The sequence below is a fragment of the Coregonus lavaretus genome, assembly GCF_964263955.1.
Source record: "Coregonus lavaretus genome assembly, chromosome: 18".
Taxonomy (NCBI): domain Eukaryota; kingdom Metazoa; phylum Chordata; class Actinopteri; order Salmoniformes; family Salmonidae; genus Coregonus; species Coregonus lavaretus.
In genome coordinates, this window is record NC_140005.1 from 43,829,138 (window position 1) to 43,848,527 (window position 19,390).

Below are 19,390 nucleotides of genomic sequence, written 5' to 3' on the forward strand. Positions count from 1 at the left end.
CTATCTGCAATATTAAGGCTGATCTACCCCCTAAAAAATAAATAATAATAATAATAATGAGTAAGGAATTATGAAAACTAGAAAATATTTCAAATTAACCCTATTTAATCTATAAAAAAACGTCTGTCACAGAAAATACACTGAACTAAAATATAAACGCAAAATGCAACCATTTCAACATATTTACTGAGTTACAGTTCATATATACAGTTCATATTCATGGATGGAAATACTGCCAAATTCTCTAAAATGACGTTTCTTATGTTAGAGAAATGAACATTCAATTATCTGGCAACAGCTCTGGTGGACATTCATGCAGTCAGTATGCCAATTGCACACTCCCTCTTGAGACATCTGTGGCATTGTGTTGTGTGACAAAACTGAACATTTTAGAGTGGCCTTTTATTGTCCCCAGCACAAGGTGCACCTGTGTACACCACATCAGTCACTGGCTTCATCAATAAGTTAATCGATGACGTTGTCCCCACAGTGACCGTACGTACATACCCCAACCAGAAGCCATGGATTACAGGCAACATCCGCACTGAGCTAAAGGGTAGAGCTGCCGCTTAACACGGACGCTTATAAGAAATCCCGCTATGCCCTCCTCTGAACCATCAAACAGGCAAAGCGTCAATACAGGACTAAGACTGAATCGTAATACACCGGCTCCGACGTTCGTTGGATGTGGCAGGGCTTGCAAACTATTACGGACTACAAAGGGAAGCACAGCCGCGAGCTGCCCAGTGACACAAGCCTACCAGACGAGCTAAATAACGTCTATGCTCGCTTCGAGGCAAGCAACACTGAAGCATGCATGAGAGCATCAGCTGTTCCGGACGACTGTGTGATCACGCTCTCCGTAGCCGATGTGAGGAAGACCTTTAAACAGATCAACATTCACAAGGCCGCAGGGCCAGACGGATTACCAGGATGTGTACTCCGAGCATGCGCTGACCAACTGGCAAGTGTCTTCACTGACATTTTCAACCTGTCCCTGACTGAGTCTGTAATACCAACATGTTTCAAGCAGACCACCATAGTCCCTGTGCCCAAGAACACTAAGATAACCTGCCTAAATGACTACCGACCCGTAGCACTCATGTCTGTAGCCATGAAGTGCTTTGAAAGGCTGGTCATGGCTCACATCAACACCATTATCCCAGAAACCCTAGACCCACTCCAATTTCCATACCGCCCCAACAGATCCACAGATGATGCAATCTCTATTGCACTCCACACTGCCCTTTCCCACCTGGACAAAAGGAACACCTACGTGAGAACGCTATTCATTGACTACAGCTCAGCGTTCAACACCATAGTACCCTCAAAGCTCATCACTAAGCTAAGGACCCTGGGACTAAATACCTCCCTCTGCAACTGGATCCTGGACTTCCTGACGTGCCGCCCCCAGGTGGTAACGGTAGGTAACAACACATCTGTCACGCTGATCCTCAACACGGGGGCCCCTAGGGGTGCGTGCTCAGTCCTCTCCTGTACTCCCTGTTCACCCATGACTGCAAGTTTGCCGAAATAGTGGATATTTGGAGACTAAAAATCCCGACCTAGTGAGATATACATGGAGGAGACTTAATCAAGCTAGTCGTCTTGACTACTTTCTTGTCTCTTTCTCTCTTGCAACAAAGGTTAAAAAAGTTTTAATAGGAGACAGAATGCAATCAGATCATCATCTAATTGGCCTTCACATAAGTCTTATAGAAGTTCCACATGGGCGGGGATATTGGAAATTGAATCAAAGTTTACTGGAGGACAATTTATTTTTAACTAAGACAAAATAATTTATAACTGAATTTTTCCAGTACAATATAGGTTCAGCAAATCCCCTTATTGTTTGGGATACCTTTAAATGTACCTTCAGTGGTCATTCAATTCAATATTCATCAATAATAAAAAAGAAGTTTCTGGCTAAAGAGACAAGACTAACAAGGGAAATACATTAACTAATAGTACAGGTAGATAGCAATAAAAACGATACTACAGAGATTCAAAATAAGTTAGAGGAAAAACAAAAAGAACTGGAGGAACTTATTCAAGCACTATCTAATGTAATCTATTACAAAAATAAAGCAAACTGGATGGAATATGGAGAAAAATTCACCAAAATCTTCCTGAATCTCCAACACAGGAACGCTAATAAAGATAATTTGCAGAAACCCGTTACTGAAGACGGAGTCTTCTATGATTCTCCGAATGATATTTTAAAAGAGGAAGCTAAATATTTTAAGCAGATGTTCTCTATTCCATCTCATCCTCACCCACTGAATGACGATTACTGTAAGGAATTCTCCCCCCCCAAAAAAAAAAAAAAAAAAAAAGAACAATGGAAGATTAACAAATGTACAGAAAGACCAGTGCGAAGGCCAAATTTATAACAACCCCAGCTGTAAAATAGTAAATAGCGGCTACTTCTCAGAGAGTTTTGAATTGTCAAGAGGAGTTAAACAAGGGTGTCCGCTGCCACCATATCTATTTATTATGGCCATCGAAATGCTAGCTATTAAAATCAGATTAAATAACAACATTAAAGAATTAGAAATCCAAGGCTTAAAAACAAAGGTGTCCATGTATGCCGATGACTCAAGTTTTATATTAAGTCCGCAAGCTAGATCCCTGCAATGTCTCATTGAAGATCTAGATAACCTTTCTGGACTTAAACCTAATTATGATAAGTGTACAATATTACGTATTGGATCTTTAAAAAATACAACTTTTACATTACCCTGTAGTTTACCTATAAAATGGGCTGACAGTGAAGAAGACATACTTGGTATTCATATTGCAAAATATGTAAATGAGCTCTCCACAATGAATTTCAATAGAAAACGGGTAAAAATAGACAAGATCCTGCAACCATGGAGAGGTAAATACCTGTCTACGTACGGAACAATTGACCTGATTAACTCCTTAGTCATATGTCAGTTTACTCGCTTACTTATGGCGCTGCCTACTCCTGATGATTCGTTTTTTCAAATCATATGAGCAAAAAATATTTAGCTTTATCTGGGATGCTAAACCAGACAAGATAAAGCGTGCCTATCTCTATTATGAATATGAATTGGGTGGGTTGAGATTATTACATATATAAGAACTAAACCTCTCTCTAAAAGCATCACTTATTCAAAAGTTTTACTTAAACCCTAAATGGTTCTCAAGTAGATTACTAAGAAAAGCTCATCCATTGTTTAAAAATGGCAATTTTGTCTTTGTGCAGATTGCCATGTCTCATTTTCGATTAATTGAAAATGATATTTTTGCAGAGCTGACTATAATTTCAATTTCATCCCCCTGAAAAGATAGAACAAATATTACAACAAATATTATGGCTGAACTCAAATGTGCTAGTTGATAAAATACCTGTATTTATAGGAAAGATGTTTGAAAAGGTTATTTTGTTTTTAAATGATATTGTAAATTTGAATGGTAGAGTTATGTATTTCATGGAGTTATCAGAATTGTATGGGAAGGTCTCCTCAATCCAAGATTACAACAAATTGATTACAGCATTATCCCAAAAATGGAGGAGGCAGGTGGCAGCGGGAGGAGGTAGGGAACTGGTCTGTCTGCCCAATATAAAGGATCAAAACTGGCGGAGGAATAAAAATAGCATAAATAGGAAAGTATACCAGTTTCATTTGAGGACCAGGATGTTGACAGCTGTGCCATACAGATTGCACATTTTTTTGATGTACCGATTCCATGGTACAGGGTGTATGTGTTGATATATAAAACAACGCATGATTCAAGACTTCGTGCTTTTCAGCTAAAATTATTATATAGAATTCTTGCCACCAACAAAATGTTGAATATTTGGGGCATACAATCATCGAAGCTCTGCAGATTTTGTTGTGAGGATACAGAATCAATAGACCATTTATTTTGATATTGCCATCAGGTAGCCTGTTTCTGGTCTCAGATTCGGGAATGGCTGAAAATGCATAACATTGATCTAAAATTGACCCTAGAATTAGTACTGTCGGGAGATCTGGAGAGACTGGATCTGTCAATTACTAATATACTAATACTCTTAGTAAAAGTATTCTTCAACTCGCAATCTGTGGATTCTATTAGATTAGATAGATTGAAATTGTATGTTAAACGTCACAGCATAGTTAAAGATACATGGGGCGTAGAAATCCGAAGAGGGTAGCCAGCAGAGATAGGTGGGATGGGCTGAGGGTTGGGATGTGGAATTGGAGACAAGTGGGAGTGGAGTTTCTGGGCAGGGGATAGAATGACAGTCAAAGATACAAGTGGGAGAAAAAAAAACATAACATGCCTGAGGCTGAATATACCTCGCATGGTTGAGGGGCAGCACTTGGGGAACTGTTGGGGGGATCATGGACCGCTGGTTCGGGTCCCCGTTTTTGACCTTGTGGGAGATCTGTCGACGTGCCCTTGAGCAGGGCGTTGACCCTGGTTGCTTCTGTGTGTCGCTCTGGATGGGAGTCTGTTAGTTGACTAATGTGATGTAGTTGTTGAGCGGCTTCACTGCAAGTATATTGTATGTTTTAAATATTAAATAAATAAAAATAAATAAATAATAATAATAACAGTGGTAGGCCTGATCACCGACAACGATGAGACAGCCTATAGGGAGGAGGTCAGAGACCTGGCCGTGTGGTGCCAGGACAACAACCTCTCCCTCAACGTGATCAAGACAAAGGAAATGATTGTGGACTACAGGAAAAGGAGGACCGAGCATACCCCCATTCTCATCGACGGGGCTGTAGTGGAACAGGTTGAAAGCTTCAGGTTCCTTGGTGTCCACATCACCAACAAACTATCATGGTCCAAACACACCAAGACAGTCGTGAAGAGGGCACGACAAAGCCTATTCCCCCCCAGGAGACTGAAAAGATTTGGCATGGGTCCTCAGATCCTCAAAAAGTTATACAGCTACACCATCGAGAGCATCCTGACTGGTTGTATCACCGCCTGGTATGGCAACTGCTCGGCCTCCGACCGCAAGGCACTACAGAGGGTTGTGCGTACGGCCCAGTACATCACTGGGGCCAAGCTTCCTGCCACCCAGAACCTCTATACCAGGTGGTGTCAGAGGAAGGCCCTAAAAATTGCCAAAGACTCCAGCCACTCTAGTCATAGACTGTTCTCTCTGCTACCGCACGGCAAGCGATACCAGAGCGCCAAGTCTAGGTCCAAAAGGCTTCTTAACAGCTTCTACCCCCAAGCCATAAGACTCCTGAACAGCTAATCAAATGGCTACCCGGACTATTTGCATCCCCCCCATCTTTTTACGCTGCTGCTACTCTGTTTATTATCTATGCATAGTCACTTTACCTCTACCCACATGTACATATTACCTAAATTACCTCAACTAACCTATGCCCCTGCACATTGACTCTGTACCGGTACCCTCTGTATATAGCCTCGCTACTGTTATTTTACTGCTGCTGTCAGGATTATCTTGGCAAAGGAGAAATGCTCACTAACAGGGATTTAAACAAATTCCTGACGTGAGAGACGTCAGGAAGACACGTCTGGAGCCGGTGATCAGGGCACCTCCTTGCCATCCCTAGCCTCTCTGTAGGCTCTGTGGTAAACTACTCCTCCAACATCATGTAGCACTCTGCTGGGTGATGCCATCTAAGCACCGCTAGGGCGCCAAAGGATCACTGCACATCAGTTACTGGAAAAGTCCATCTTGGAGGAACCACTCGGGAGATTTCAACAAGCTTTTGCAATCTCCAAACCAATTCTTCTGTTCTTGTTCAAATAAAAACAATGACTAAGTAGCTAGTTAGCTGGCCTCTCAGTTGTCTTAGCAAACCAACTGACTAGACAGTTTTAAAACACTGTGGATCAATTATATTTATAATCAATACTAAATAATTGAACAAAGTAAAAGTTAATATTTTATTTATTTATTTTTAATAGCTCTCTGCCTAGGCTGCTACTATGGCGCCATGGCAACTATCGAACTCATAGAACCATCAAGATGTGCCACGATTTGAAAAAGGTTGGGAACCACTGCTCTAGACTTAGAACACATTCCTGAATCCTGACATCTCTCTAACCTTCCTGCTGTCTGTTTTCTATTGAACTTCTGTTTATCTGAGTTAGCCTCAATGAGAGAAAAATCTGTTTTTGAAGAGTGACTGACCACTCTACCCACCCAATCCTTGTATGACCCCATTGCAATACTGTTTTACACTACCATCCTAGAACCTTAGCGGTTCTTTCTCATGGATCTTCGCAGGATGTTTTAGTTTCCGATGAGACACCCAAGAAAAAAAGCCTACCTCCTATGTTCCCTCTAATCTTTTTCGGCACTGAGCTAATTTCAGGTCTGCTGAGCGCAAACTTGAATGTTGTGAAAATTCTGTGCAACTGTACCCGCTTTAAGTTACAGTTTTAACATTGACCAAGTAGGCTACTGTGGCTATTTGATCATAATGTAAGCCTACCAGAGTGGCCTACCATCAACAACAATGGAGAAAATGCATCCCATAACATTTTAACATAGAAATAGCTATTCTATCATTCAGCCTACAGTAGCAGCCAATGTGTGGTGTTCAATTTAGGCCTGTTCATCCACTTGTCCTTCAGACAAGGAGGTGACTGAAAATGCTGTTGTGTTGTTTAATGGAAGAAACCACTTTACAAAATTAAATGCATTATTATTCCCATACCATTATTACAGAGAATCAGACAAATTATGCTACCCTCTGCCTATTGGTTACTTAGCTTATTCAAGCCTGTCTCAAAATACAACACTGCCCCTTTAAGACAAAAAAAAGCTATTTAGCTGACTCGCTTTTCAAAGATGTCTAGAAATGCACACGTTTTGTGTTCTTGTAGGAAGCAATCACTCCCCTATTGCTGACTACAAATTATCTGTAACTGGGCTAATAAATCACTAACTAGCAAAGGATATGAACAAATGTGCACAGGTGGCTACATGCAGCTCTTTCTTTGATCTCAAAAGAAGTGCATCTACTCAGGACCACAGCTGTGAACACAGTCCAGTTCAAAGTAAATGGTACAGATCCAAATATGGCAATGGTCATTTGCATATAGGCCTACTGCAGCTCTGATTGGTTATGCTGCACGGGTCTACGGGCTGAGTAATGCACAATAGAATCCTACTCAGATGCGTTCTGCCTACAACAACATCTCTTGCATAGTTTGTTTTGTTTCGGTATGTTGCATTGAAAGTGGCTAATATTGTGCTGATCCGATCACAATTGCCACAGTAAAGGGAAACTTTGATAGTGTTAACTAACGGGGAAAACTCTAGAAAGTTGAGTGAAGTTCAATCTCGTGCTTCTCTCCATGGGCTGATATTTATTCTGCTCACGCGCGTAGCTTAGAGGGAACATTGCCTACCATCTATGCTAAGAATCAGGTGAAAAACCTGACACTTTAATGTTTACTGTAACAACGTTAACAAACCAATACCCAGTGTTGTAGATGAGTAAGCCTAGCCCAGGAGTCAGAGAATTTTTGTATCAGGCTGAAATACAAATTAAATATTGCTCCGTTTCGCAATTGTTTCACTCTCAAAATGGAATGGTGAACACCCAGGCTAGTGGCAAAGGGCAAAAGCAGGAATTACTAACAGAGGTGTCATGCCCATAGGGGGCATGTTTAAAAAAGGTGTCCTGTTCAGATTTGTCCTGTTAAAAAAAATATATATATATATAAAAAAAATTGTTTCTCTGTAATACTACTAGCCACCTAGACATTTTATGAAGTTGACTTTAACTAGCCCACATAAGTTCCCAATCTCCCAACCTCATAACTAGCTACCAAGAAGCCATTTCAGGCTATCAATGATGTTAGAGTAGCTAGCTTGTCTAACTATCTTAGCTGGCATACCTGCTGGCAAGGTTGGTAGACTTGGTAGAAGCAAGCAATTATTTAATGTACTGAAAAAGACTCACATTCCTTTCGATCTTTCACCCAGATTTTAGCAGAGTTGCAGAGAAGCATATTTAGTTTCTTTATAAAAATAGATATACAGAAAAGTAAACATTTTTGACATAGAATTAAGCATAATGATTATGGCTCTAGATTGCAGGAAAAGGGGGCGGCAGGTAGCTTAGTGGTTAAGAGTGTTGTGCCAGTAACCGAAAGGTCGCTGGTTCTAATCCCCGAGCCAACTAGGTGAAAAATCTGTTGATGTGCCCTTGAGCAAGGCACTTAACCCTAATTGCTCCTGTAAGTCGCTCTGGATAAGAGCGTCTGCTAAATAATGTAAATGTAAAAGGGATTTATTTTCATTTTTGAGCCCCCCTCAGGTCCATCCCCCAGCCATCCTCACGTACTTTGTGCCCCCTCAGATTTTTGGGGTGCATGACGCCCCTGATTACTAACCCTTCTTTCCCAGCTTTGTTGCCTGGCCTGCCTCCCCCCTCCTCAGCCCTCTCTCTGTCTGGCCCAGTCCAGCCTTAGTCTGCAATCAGATTAGCTTCAGGCTTTCCGCCTGGTTGACTGGCTGGCTGACTGGCAGGCTGGAGAGACTGGGAAACCTCCACTACACAGGTGTTAATCCTTCCCCAAACCCCCTCAACACACTGACACTGACTGACACAAACACTCTGACACAGACATGAAGAGGAACATTCAGATGCACACATAGACACACATGCACACACACACACACACACTTACACAGACATGTACAGAAACATTCAGATACAGACGCATAAACCGGTACACATTCTCAGAACTGGGTAATTTTTCAACACATGATTACATTACACACACACACACACACACACAATGCATGCTCATGAACTCTGAACATGGTCGTTTCCAAAGTATGTACTTTAGAGCACACTACATTTTAGGCTCACACACACACAAACACTTATCGATGCCCTCTCCAATAAATAACTGTCAGCATCAGGTGATGTGTAGAGTTCAGTGCCGTGGAATCCGAACCCTCTCGTTCTCTCCCAAAGGTGTCAGGGAATTTCGACACGGACTGTGAATTTCACAGGTGCTCCCTAAGTGGACTAGCTCAGCACCCTTCTACCCTCTCCACATTCTGGAACCTCCTTCAGCCCTGGTCCTGGCTTCCATTTTTAGGGAGGATACTGATGTTTTGTGCCCCTATTTTACCCTTTTCACACTTGTGCTGATCCGAATTCGTATGATGCTGACTCTGTTTTTGCTTCACATTATACTTTCCAGCAACTATGGTGGATGTGTGCAAGCCAGCGTAGTACAGCTTGGCTCGGCTCAGTAGTGTGAAAAGAGTATTAGAGGTCCCTTTGCAAGAAAAGTTCAGTTTCTGGGGGTGCTGGGCATTCCCATAACAAATCAGGACAGTAATGTGGACACTGGACACCCCTATAAATGTTAGAATATAAATGCCAGACCAACATTTTTTTTTCTCACTTTTTTGTGCAAGAGTCAGTTTGTAGATTCTAATTAGAATCACGGTCCCTTGCATGAGGATGAGTGTCTAGAGAAACACAAACAAATACACAATGAAGAGAGCTGAGTGCTTGCGAAGCTGTCAACAAGGTTACAGACGGACTATCCAAATAAAGTGTTACCTGTTTGTTTTATACTTACAGTGTGTGAATATTGAAGCCTTGAAGGTGTTTGTGTGTGTGGCTTGCTATATTTCTAGATTCGCAGTGGGTGTTGATTCACTCAAAATGTGTCAAATATCTTGTAAGGCGTGTCACTCAACTGTCCTCAGTAACCTTCTCAGACACACACTCGCTCTCTTTTTTGCTCACACATAATTTTTCTCTCTCTTTCTCTCTATTCCGTTCCAAGATAACGTAGCAGTGCGGTCGTGTTCTCTTGTGTGTCCATGTAAATAGCCAGTTTTTTGTATTTTTTTTGTATTTTACGTATATATTTCCCTATCACACTTTTCATCCTTCTACTAAATATACTTTCCTGCAACCCGCTTCACTCAATGTGGAACGGATTCTATTATTTACTCACCTTTATCTAGAATCTCCAGTTGAAACTAGCCAGCCAGCTAACTAGCTAACTAACTACTTGCTATTAGCCACCGTTAGCGGTTTTCACCCAGAACATTGGATTTTCTGCCGGAATAACTGAATCACTGGACCTTAACACCAGATCTAGCTAGCCGCAACCGAATGGATGTCGAATGGATGTTGCTGTAGGCTAATCACCACTGCCCCCGTAGCACCAGTTAGCCTTGAGCTAGCCCCGGCTATTTGCCTCTCTGTCTACCGGACGGGAGTAGCCAGCTAACCAGCTAACTAGCTACTTGCTATTAGCCACCGTTAGCGGCTTTTTCTCCATTGTCCGTGGCCTGCACTACCTACCAGCCAGCTCTAGTCTGGACTATTATCGGCCAGTCTGCACTGTCTGCACAGCGAGTTATCGACCCAGAACCTATCGGATTTTCTGCCGGAATCACTGAATCACTAGACTGGATTATCGCAACTAGCTAGCTGCAACCATATGAACGTTGTTGTTGGCTAATCAGCCTTGAGCTAGCCTTGAGCCAAGCACATCTCCCGGCTATCTACCTCTCTGTCAACCGGACGGGACCTCCTAGAGTCGACACGGAGCCCTGCCGATCCTTCACGACTGGTCTGCCAACGTAATCGTCTGTGGTTTCAACAGGCTTCCCGTTGCGATGACCACGAAGATCCATCTGCTAGCCCCGGCCCGCTAGCACACTCAAACTACAACCGTGCTTCCTGCTTGCTGTGCTGAAGCACCCATTTGAACTGCTCTCGGACTTACATATTGCTGTTCACTGGACCTTATGATCACTCAGCTGCACAGCTGATGCCTGCTGGACTGTTTCTTTACACGGTACCCTGTCCTGTTTATTCTGTTTAGCCTCAGCCCAAACTTTATCGCCATTACCAGTTGTTGTCTTAGCTCTCTCTAATAACACCTGTGATTGCGTTATGCCTCTCTCCCATGTCAATATGCCTAGCCTATTGCTGTTTGGGTTAGTTCTTATTATACAATTTCACTGTAGAACCCCAAGTCCCTCTCAAACTGCCTCAAATAGTTCCTTTGTTCCACCCCCCATACACGCCGAGACCGGCTCAATCGGTGCCTCCAGTAATGCTATCTCTTTCATTGTTACCCAACGCTTAGGTTTACCTCCACTGTACTCATATCCTTCCATATCCTTGTCTGTACATAATGCCCTGAATCTTTTCTACAACGCCCGGAAATCTGCCCCCTTTATTCTCTGTACCCAACGCACTAGAAGACCAGTTCTTAAAGCCTTTAGCCGTATCCTTATTCTAGTCCTCCTCTGTTCCTCTGGTGATGTAGAGGCCAGGCCCTGCAGCCCCCAGTATCACTCTTACTCCCCAGGAGCTATCATTTGTTGACTTCTGTAACCGTAAAAGCCTTGTTTTTCTGCACGTTAACATCAGAAGTCTACTTCCTAAGTTTGAGTTATTCACTGCGTTAGCACACTCCGCCAACCCTGATGTTCTAGCAGTGTCTGAATCCTGGCTTAGGAAGGCCACCAAAAATTCTGAAATTTCCATCCCCAACTACAACATTTTCCGTCTAGATAGAACTGCCAAAGAGGGTGGAGTTGCAATCTACTGTAGAGATAGCCCGCAGAGCTCTATCATACTATCCAGGTCTGTGCCCAAACAGTTTGAGCTTCTACTTCTAAAAATCCACCTTTCCAGAAATAAGTCTCTCACTGTTGCCCCTTGCTACAGACCCCCGTCAGCCCCCAGCTGTGCCCTGGATACCATATGTGAATTGATTGCCCCCCCATTTATCCTCAGAGTTCGTCCTGCTTGGTGACCTAAAATGGGATATGCATAACACCCCGGCCATCCTACAATCCAAACTAGATGCCCTCAATCTCACACAAATTATCAACGAACCTGCCAGGTACAACCCTAAATCGGTAAACATGGGTACCCTCATAGATCTCATCCTGACTAACTTACCCTCTAAATACACCTCCGCTGTCTTCAACCAGGATCTCAGCGATCACTGCCTTATTGCCTGCGTCCGTAACGGGTCCGTGGTCAAACGACCACCCCTCATCACTGTCAAACGCTCCCTAAAACACTTTAGCGAGCAGGCCTTCCTAATTGACCTGGCCCAGGTATCCTGGATGGATATAGATCTCATTCCGTCAGTAGAGGATGCCTGGTTGTTCTTTAAAAGTAATTTCCTCTCAATCTTAAATAAACATGCACCATTCAAAAAATACAGAACTAAGAACAGATATAGCCCCTGGTTCTCCTCAGACTTGACTGCCCTTGACCAGCACAAAAACATGCTGTGGCGTACTGCATTAGCATCAAATAGCCCCCGCAATATGCAACTTTTCAGGGAAGTCAGGAACCAATATACACAAGCAGTTAGGAAAGCAAAGGCTAGCTTTGTCAAACAGAAATTTGCATCCTGTAGCACTAACTCCAAAAAGTTTTGGGACACTGTAAAGTTTTGGGACACTGTAAAGAATAAGAGCACCTCCTCCCAGCTGCCCACTGCACTGAGGCTAGGAAACACTATCACCACCGATAAATCTACAATAATCTAGAATTTCAACAAGCCTTTTGCTACAGCTGGCCATGCTTTCCACCTGGATACCACTACCCCAGCCACCAGCTCTGCACCCTCCGCTGCAACTTGCCCATGCCCCCCAGTACTGTGCAGCCGTCTTCATCGACCTGGCCAAGGCTTTCGACTCTGTCAACCACCGCATTCTTATTGGCAGACTAAATAGCCTTGGTTACTCAAATGACTGCCTCGCCTGGTTCACCAACTACTTCTCAGATAGAGTTCAATGTGTCAAATCGGAGGGCCTGTTGTCTGGACCTATGGCAGTCTCTATGGGGGTGCCACAGGGTTCAATTCTTGGGCCGACTCTTTTCTCTGTGTATATCAATGATGTCGCTCTTGCTGCTGGTGTCTCTCAGATTCACCTCTACGCAGACGACACCATTTTTTATACATATGGCCCTTCATTGGACACTGTGTTAACAAACCTCCAAATGAGCTTCAATGCCATACAACACTCCTTCAGTAGCCTCCAACTGCTCTTAAACACTAGTAAAACTAAATGCATGCTCTTCAATCGAACGCTGCTGGCACCCGCCCACCCGACTAGAATCACTACTCTCGACGGGTCTGACCTAGAGTATGTGGACAACTACAAATACCTAGGTGTCTGGTTAGACTCTAAACTCTCCTTCCAGACTCACATTAAGAATCTCCAATCCAAAGTTAAATCTAGAATCAGCTTCCTATTTCGCAACAAAGCCTCCTTCACTCATGCTGCCAAACATGCCCTCGTAAAACTGACTATCCTTGACTATACCGATCCTTGACTTCGGCGATGTCATTTACAAAATAGCCTCCAACACTCTACTCAGCAAATTGGATGTTGTCTATCACAGTGCCATCCGTTTTGTCACCAAAGCCCCATATACTACCCACCACTGTGACCTGTACGCTCTTGTTGGCTGGTCCTCACTACAACATATTCGTCGCCCACCCAACTACCTCATCCCCATATTGTTATTTATTTTGCTCATTTGCACCCCAGTATCTCTATTTGCACATCATCTCTTGCACATCTATCATTCCAGTGTTAATACTAATTGTAATTATTTTGCACTATAGCCTATTTATTGCCTTACCTCCATAACTTGCTACATTTGCACACACTGTATATATATTTTCTGTTGTATTTTTGACTTTATGTTTTGTTTTACCCCATATGTAACTCTGTGTTGTTGTTTTTATCGCACTGCTTTGCTTTATCTTGCCAGGTCGCAGTTGTAAATGAGAACTTGTTCTCAACTGGCTTACCTGGTTAAATAAAGGTGAAATAAAATAAAATAATAAAAAATATTGCTCACACACACACACACAGAGATATAGCTCTGCCAGGGAAACAAGTGTTGGGAACCCATTGTACAGGAACTTCACCACAAATCAGTCAGATATCAAAGGTTCCCCAGACAGAGCTCCTTCAGGGGGTACTGATAATAACAGCGTGAAATGGCCTGCTTTGAAGACCATTGATATGGGAGAAGCATCTGTGAGAGTTTTCTGGATCTCTTTCATCATGATTGCATCTGTGTCTTTTTTGGTGATGTTTTGTTAGAATCTCTGTTAGAGATTCAGGGCAACATTGCCATAGTGCAAAATAATTGTGCAAAGTGCAGAAATGATGAAACAATGAAAATGAATCACCCTCAGAATTTTAAAGGCGTTATGTTGTCACATGGCACAGTCCGAGACAATCACCTATTTTTGCTCTGGGACTGCTTCATCAGTGAGGATTAGAGCGAAGGGAAGGGACAGAGGTGGAGGAGAGTAAAGAGGGGAGGGAAGAGGAGACGAGTCTGTCTCCCCCGCTGCCTCCCCTCTCTTCATCTGGCTTCCAGCCAGCCCCACAGATTTAGCCCAGATTTTAGGCCTATCTGGGCACAAGCTCGGTTATAGACGCTGACTTGGTAATTTCTCAACAAGCCTCTGTGGCAGAACGCCAAGGCACTGTCACTAGAGACCTTAACCCCATCGGCGTCTGCCTCCCCCGACGGTCAGTCCGCAGATGTTGCGGAATGGTTGAGGTCTCCTTTGTCCCCAGAATTGTACCCTTTTCAAACTATTGTGCCATCCCAAACTGTACTGGCTTGGATATTTTCTTTTCACATTGTCAGCAACCAGCAACTACAGTGAAGGAAAACATTATTTGATCCCCTGCTGATTTTGTACGTTTGCCCACTGACAAAGAAATGATCAGTCTATAATTTTAATGGTAGGTTTATTTGAACAGTGAGAGACAGAATAACAACAAAAAAATCCAGAAAAAAGCATGTCAAAATGTTATAAATTGATTTGCATTTTAATGAGGGAAAGAAGTATTTCACCCCCTCTCAATCAGAAAGATTTCTGGCTCCCAGGTTTTTTTGTTGACAGGTAACGAGCTGAGAATAGGAGCACACTCTTAATCTCAGTTTGTTACCTGTATAAAAGACACCTGTCCACAGAAGCAAAAAATCAATCACATTCCAAACTCTCCACCATGCCCAAGACCAAAGAGCTCTCCAAGGATGTCAGGGACAAGATTGTAGACCTACACAAGGCTGGAATTGGCTACAAGACCATCGCCAAGCAGCTTGGTGAGAAGGTGACAACAGTTGGTGCGATTATTCGCAAATGGAAGAAACACAAAATAACTGTCAATGTCCCTTGGCCTGGGGCTCCATGCAAGATCTCACATTTTCATTTTTCATTTAGCAGACGCTCTTATCCAGAGCGACTTACAGTTAGTGAGTGCATACATTATTATTCTTTATATATATATATATATATATTTTACTGGCCCCCCGTGGGAATTGAACCCACAACCCAGGCGTTGCAAACGCCATGCTCAACCAACTGAGCTACATCCCTGCCGGCCATTCCCTCCCCTATCCTGGACGACGCTGGGCCAATTGTGCGCCGCCCCATGGGTCTCCCGGTCGCGGCCGGCTACGACAGAGCCTGGATTCGAACCAGGATCTCTAGTGGCACAGCTAGCACTGCAATACAGTGCCTTAGACCACTGCGCCACTCGGGAGATTCTCACCTCGTGGAGTTGCAATGATCATGAGAACGGTGAGGAATCAGCCCAGAACTACACGGGAGGATCTTGGTAATGATCTCAAGGCAGCTGGGACCATAGTCACCAAGAAAACAATTGGTAAAACACTACGTGAAGGACTGAAATCCTGCAGCGCCCGCAAGGTCCCCCTGCTCAAGAAAGCACATATACAGGCCCGTCTGAAGTTTGCCAATGAACATCTGAATGATTCAGAGGAGAACTGCGTGAAAGTGTTGTGGTCAGATGAGACCAAAATCGAGCTCTTTGGCATCAACTCAACTCGCCGTGTTTGGAGGAGGAGGAATGCTGCCTATGACCCTAAGAACACCATCCCCACCGTCAAACATGGAGGTGGAAACATTATGTATTGGGGGTGTTTTTCTGCTAAGGGGACAGGACAACTTCACCGCATCAAAGGGACGATGGACGGCGCAATGTACCGTCAAATCTTGGGTGAGAACCTCCTTCCCTCAGCCAGGACATTGAAAATGGGTCGTGGATGGGTATTCCAGCATGACAATGACCCAAAACACACGGCCAAGGCAACAAAGGAGTGGCTCAAGAAGAAGCACATTAAGGTCCTGGAGTGGCCTAGCCAGTCTCCATACCTTAATCCCATAGAAAATCTGTGGAGGGAGCTGAAGGTTCGAGTTGCCAAACGTCAGCCTCGAAACCTTAATGACTTGGAGAAGATCTGCAAAGAGGAGTGGGACAAAATCCCTCCTGAGATGTGTGCAAACCTGGTGGCCAACTACAAGAAACGTCTGACCTCTGTTATTGCCAACAAGGGTTTTTCCACCAATTACTAAGTCATGTTTTGCAGAGGGGTCAAATACTTATTTCCCTCATTAAAATGCAAATCAATTTATAACATTTTTGACATGCGTTTTTCTGGATATTTTTGTTGTTATTCTGTCTCTCACTGTTCAAATAAACCTACCATTAAAATTATAGACTGATCATGTCTTTGTCAGTGGGCAAACGTGCAAAATCAGCAGGGGATCAAATACTTTTTTCCCTCACTGCATGGTGGACCGTGGATGTTAAATCAGGCCAGCTCAGTACAGCTTGGTTGGACTCAGCTCTGTTCAGCTCAATAGAGTGAAAAGTATTTTGAAGACCTAATACTGATTGCATGTATTCAACGCTTTACCCCCTTTCGTAGCCCACCGGCCCGGCACCCAACTTTGTGATTCACGTTGGCGGCTATTTTGAGTCAGCCTCCACATATCGGCCGTCGCACATGCTTTTCTGTGCTCCTCAGCAATATCACTGTGTGAATGTTTAATGATGAGTCAACTGTTAATAACAATGTGTCCCTTCTCTGTCTCCCCAGGTAATGTTTAAAGCCAAAGCAAAATATTCTCCGGAGCTCAACAAATACAAGTTAGTGGAATTTTTGCTGACTCCATGTTTGGGTTAGTCTAACTGGGTCTATGGTGGGTGGGGTGAGGCGAGGGACAAAGTAGGGAGAGGATGTTGGGCAGGAGGGCATCAAATGGCCAATAACCCAAATGAATGCTGGTGTATGGGAATCGATAGTGTTTTCTTAAACGATGCCAGGAGAGTTGAAATGTCATGGCTGTTTGCAAAGACACAAAATAAAGTATTATGGTGGGACCTTGTCAAACCCCCCTCCCCCTCCAAACCTCCCAAAATGTACCGGTCATCTGTGTAGCGACGTGCCGTTATAATGTCATATGTTGAACAATGTTGAATCTTTTTACTGTCCGTCCGTCTATAATACTGAACTGTTATGGACTACTGAGTTCCTCACACTGGGCACTGGGTACACGTATTACTATGAAATTATTAACGGGGCACCAGTCCTTTCTCGGTCATCTGTCACTAAGGGAAAAAAGGTTGATGCATTGCAGTTGCTACCATTTCTGCAAATTGTAAATCACTCTATGGGAATAACATAACATGAAAACGACAATCTAGTACGTTCTTACTAGAATGGGATCGTTCAAACCTTTGGTGCCAACATGGCTCTTGTTCAGATACTCAGAGCCCTAGTTTCAAAACCAAGTTGGCAAGATCTGTGTACAGAATCAATGACTGACGTTCACTGTATGCCTAGAGTGTATTATTGTAGATACAGTGGAATGGACTGTCCAGTAACCTTGATGAAGTCTAATAATGCCTCTGAGCTCCGTCTCAGCTGTCTCCACCCTGGGCTGTTTGATGTGGACGGGGAAGGTGGGGTCCGAATTTCTGGACTAATGAGCACTTTGATCACCCAGCCGATTAATGTCTGATGCGAAGTGAAAAGCTGCAAGCTCAAATCCCCAAATCCACCACACACCCTCCTCCCCCTTTCTATCCCAGTCCTCTACAATCCCCCGCACCACACACGTAGGCACACACACACGCACAAATGCACACACACACATTCACAAACACAACACATACACACAAGGGGGGAGGGTGTAAAGGAAGAGAGGAGAAGAGCAGGTGGAGGAGGCGAGAGAGGGAACTGGGAAGATTGACTGAGCCAATGCAGTAGAATGGGATGGGGTTTGGGGTGTTTTAAGCTTTATTAATTTGTTGTTTGTGTAGAATTATTGTCATGTTGTGTGTAGTAAGCTAGTTCTGTACCACCTATAATTGTGTTTTTTTCGCAGGGTGCCCATGCGTCTGGCATTCATCATTGCCAGCCTTTTCTTCCTCGTGGTAAACCTGACATGCGCCATGCTGGTGCAGGGGGGTATAGGGGGGGGTGAGGCGGGCGAGGCAGAGGTGCGGCAGGTGGTGCTGGCCCGGGTGCTGGTCAACGACAGCCTCTTCATACTCTGCGCCATCTCGCTGGCCGTGTGCATCTTCAAGATTGCCAAGATGTCCTCGTCCAACGTCTACCTCGAGTCCAAGGTACTGGACGGTCCATCAATCAAGCATTACATCAATCAATTAGCCAATAAGTCACTTAATCAATCAATTAATTGATTAATCAAGCAATCCATCTTTATCGTCCCTTAGTGCTCTAGAGGTGCACCATACAGTAGGTAGCCAAGCGGTTAAGAGCATTGGGCCAGTAACTGAAAGGTCGCTGGTTCGAATCCCCGAGCTGACTAGGTGAAAAGTCTGTGCCCTTGAGCAAGGCACTTAACCCTAATTACTCCTATAAGTCACTCTGGACAAGAGTGTCTGCTAAATGACTAAAATCTAAAAATGTAAATGCAATACTCTCTCTCTCCTTCCCTCCCTACCTCTCGCTGTAGGGTACGTCAGTGTGCCAAGCTACTGCCATAGGTGCTGCAGTCATCCTCCTGTACACGTCCAGGGCCGGCTATAACCTGGTGGTGGTGGCTCTCTCTCCAGAGAACCGGCCCAGCGCCTTTAACTACAGCTGGTACAACGTCTCTGACCAGGTAGGCTAGCCGTGTTTAGGAATACACACACGTAAAATGTTGACGATGATCATGAAGATTGTTAGTGTTAAGTCACTGTGAGAAGACTAGGGGCGTGTGTGTGTGTGTGTCAGGCCTGTTAAACCTTCAGTGAACCCTGCTGTCTTAGATATTCAAAGCTTGCTGTGCTGCCTGCCAAACACACACACCCCGGCTGTCTGACATAATTCATCATCTATTATAGGGCTGATCAGTCTGCAAACACTGACTGTGTGTGTGTGTGTGTGTGTATGTGTGTCGGTGTCTGTATGATTAGGCTTTTTTTTTGTTTTCTCTGTCTCAACATGTATGCCCAATTTAAGTGTCAATGTATAATATGTCTGTTTTGACATGACTCTGTGTGTGTGTCTGTGCACACGTACGCTCCTATGAGCGTTTATGTCTGTGTGGGTGCATGTGT

General features: G+C 43.8%; 1 protein-coding gene across 1 annotated transcript in view; it reads left to right on the forward strand.

The window, feature by feature from the left end:
• The window catches only part of gpr137c (G protein-coupled receptor 137c), a 59,683-nt gene that overhangs the window by 27,883 nt on the left and 12,410 nt on the right, over positions 1 to 19,390 (forward strand). Inside the window, exons 2-4 of the mRNA XM_084181504.1 lie at positions 16,917 to 16,966; positions 18,208 to 18,451; positions 18,802 to 18,951. Of these exons, the coding sequence (XP_084037630.1) occupies positions 16,917 to 16,966; positions 18,208 to 18,451; positions 18,802 to 18,951 (444 nt within the window). The remainder of the gene's footprint in view (positions 1 to 16,916; positions 16,967 to 18,207; positions 18,452 to 18,801; positions 18,952 to 19,390) is intronic.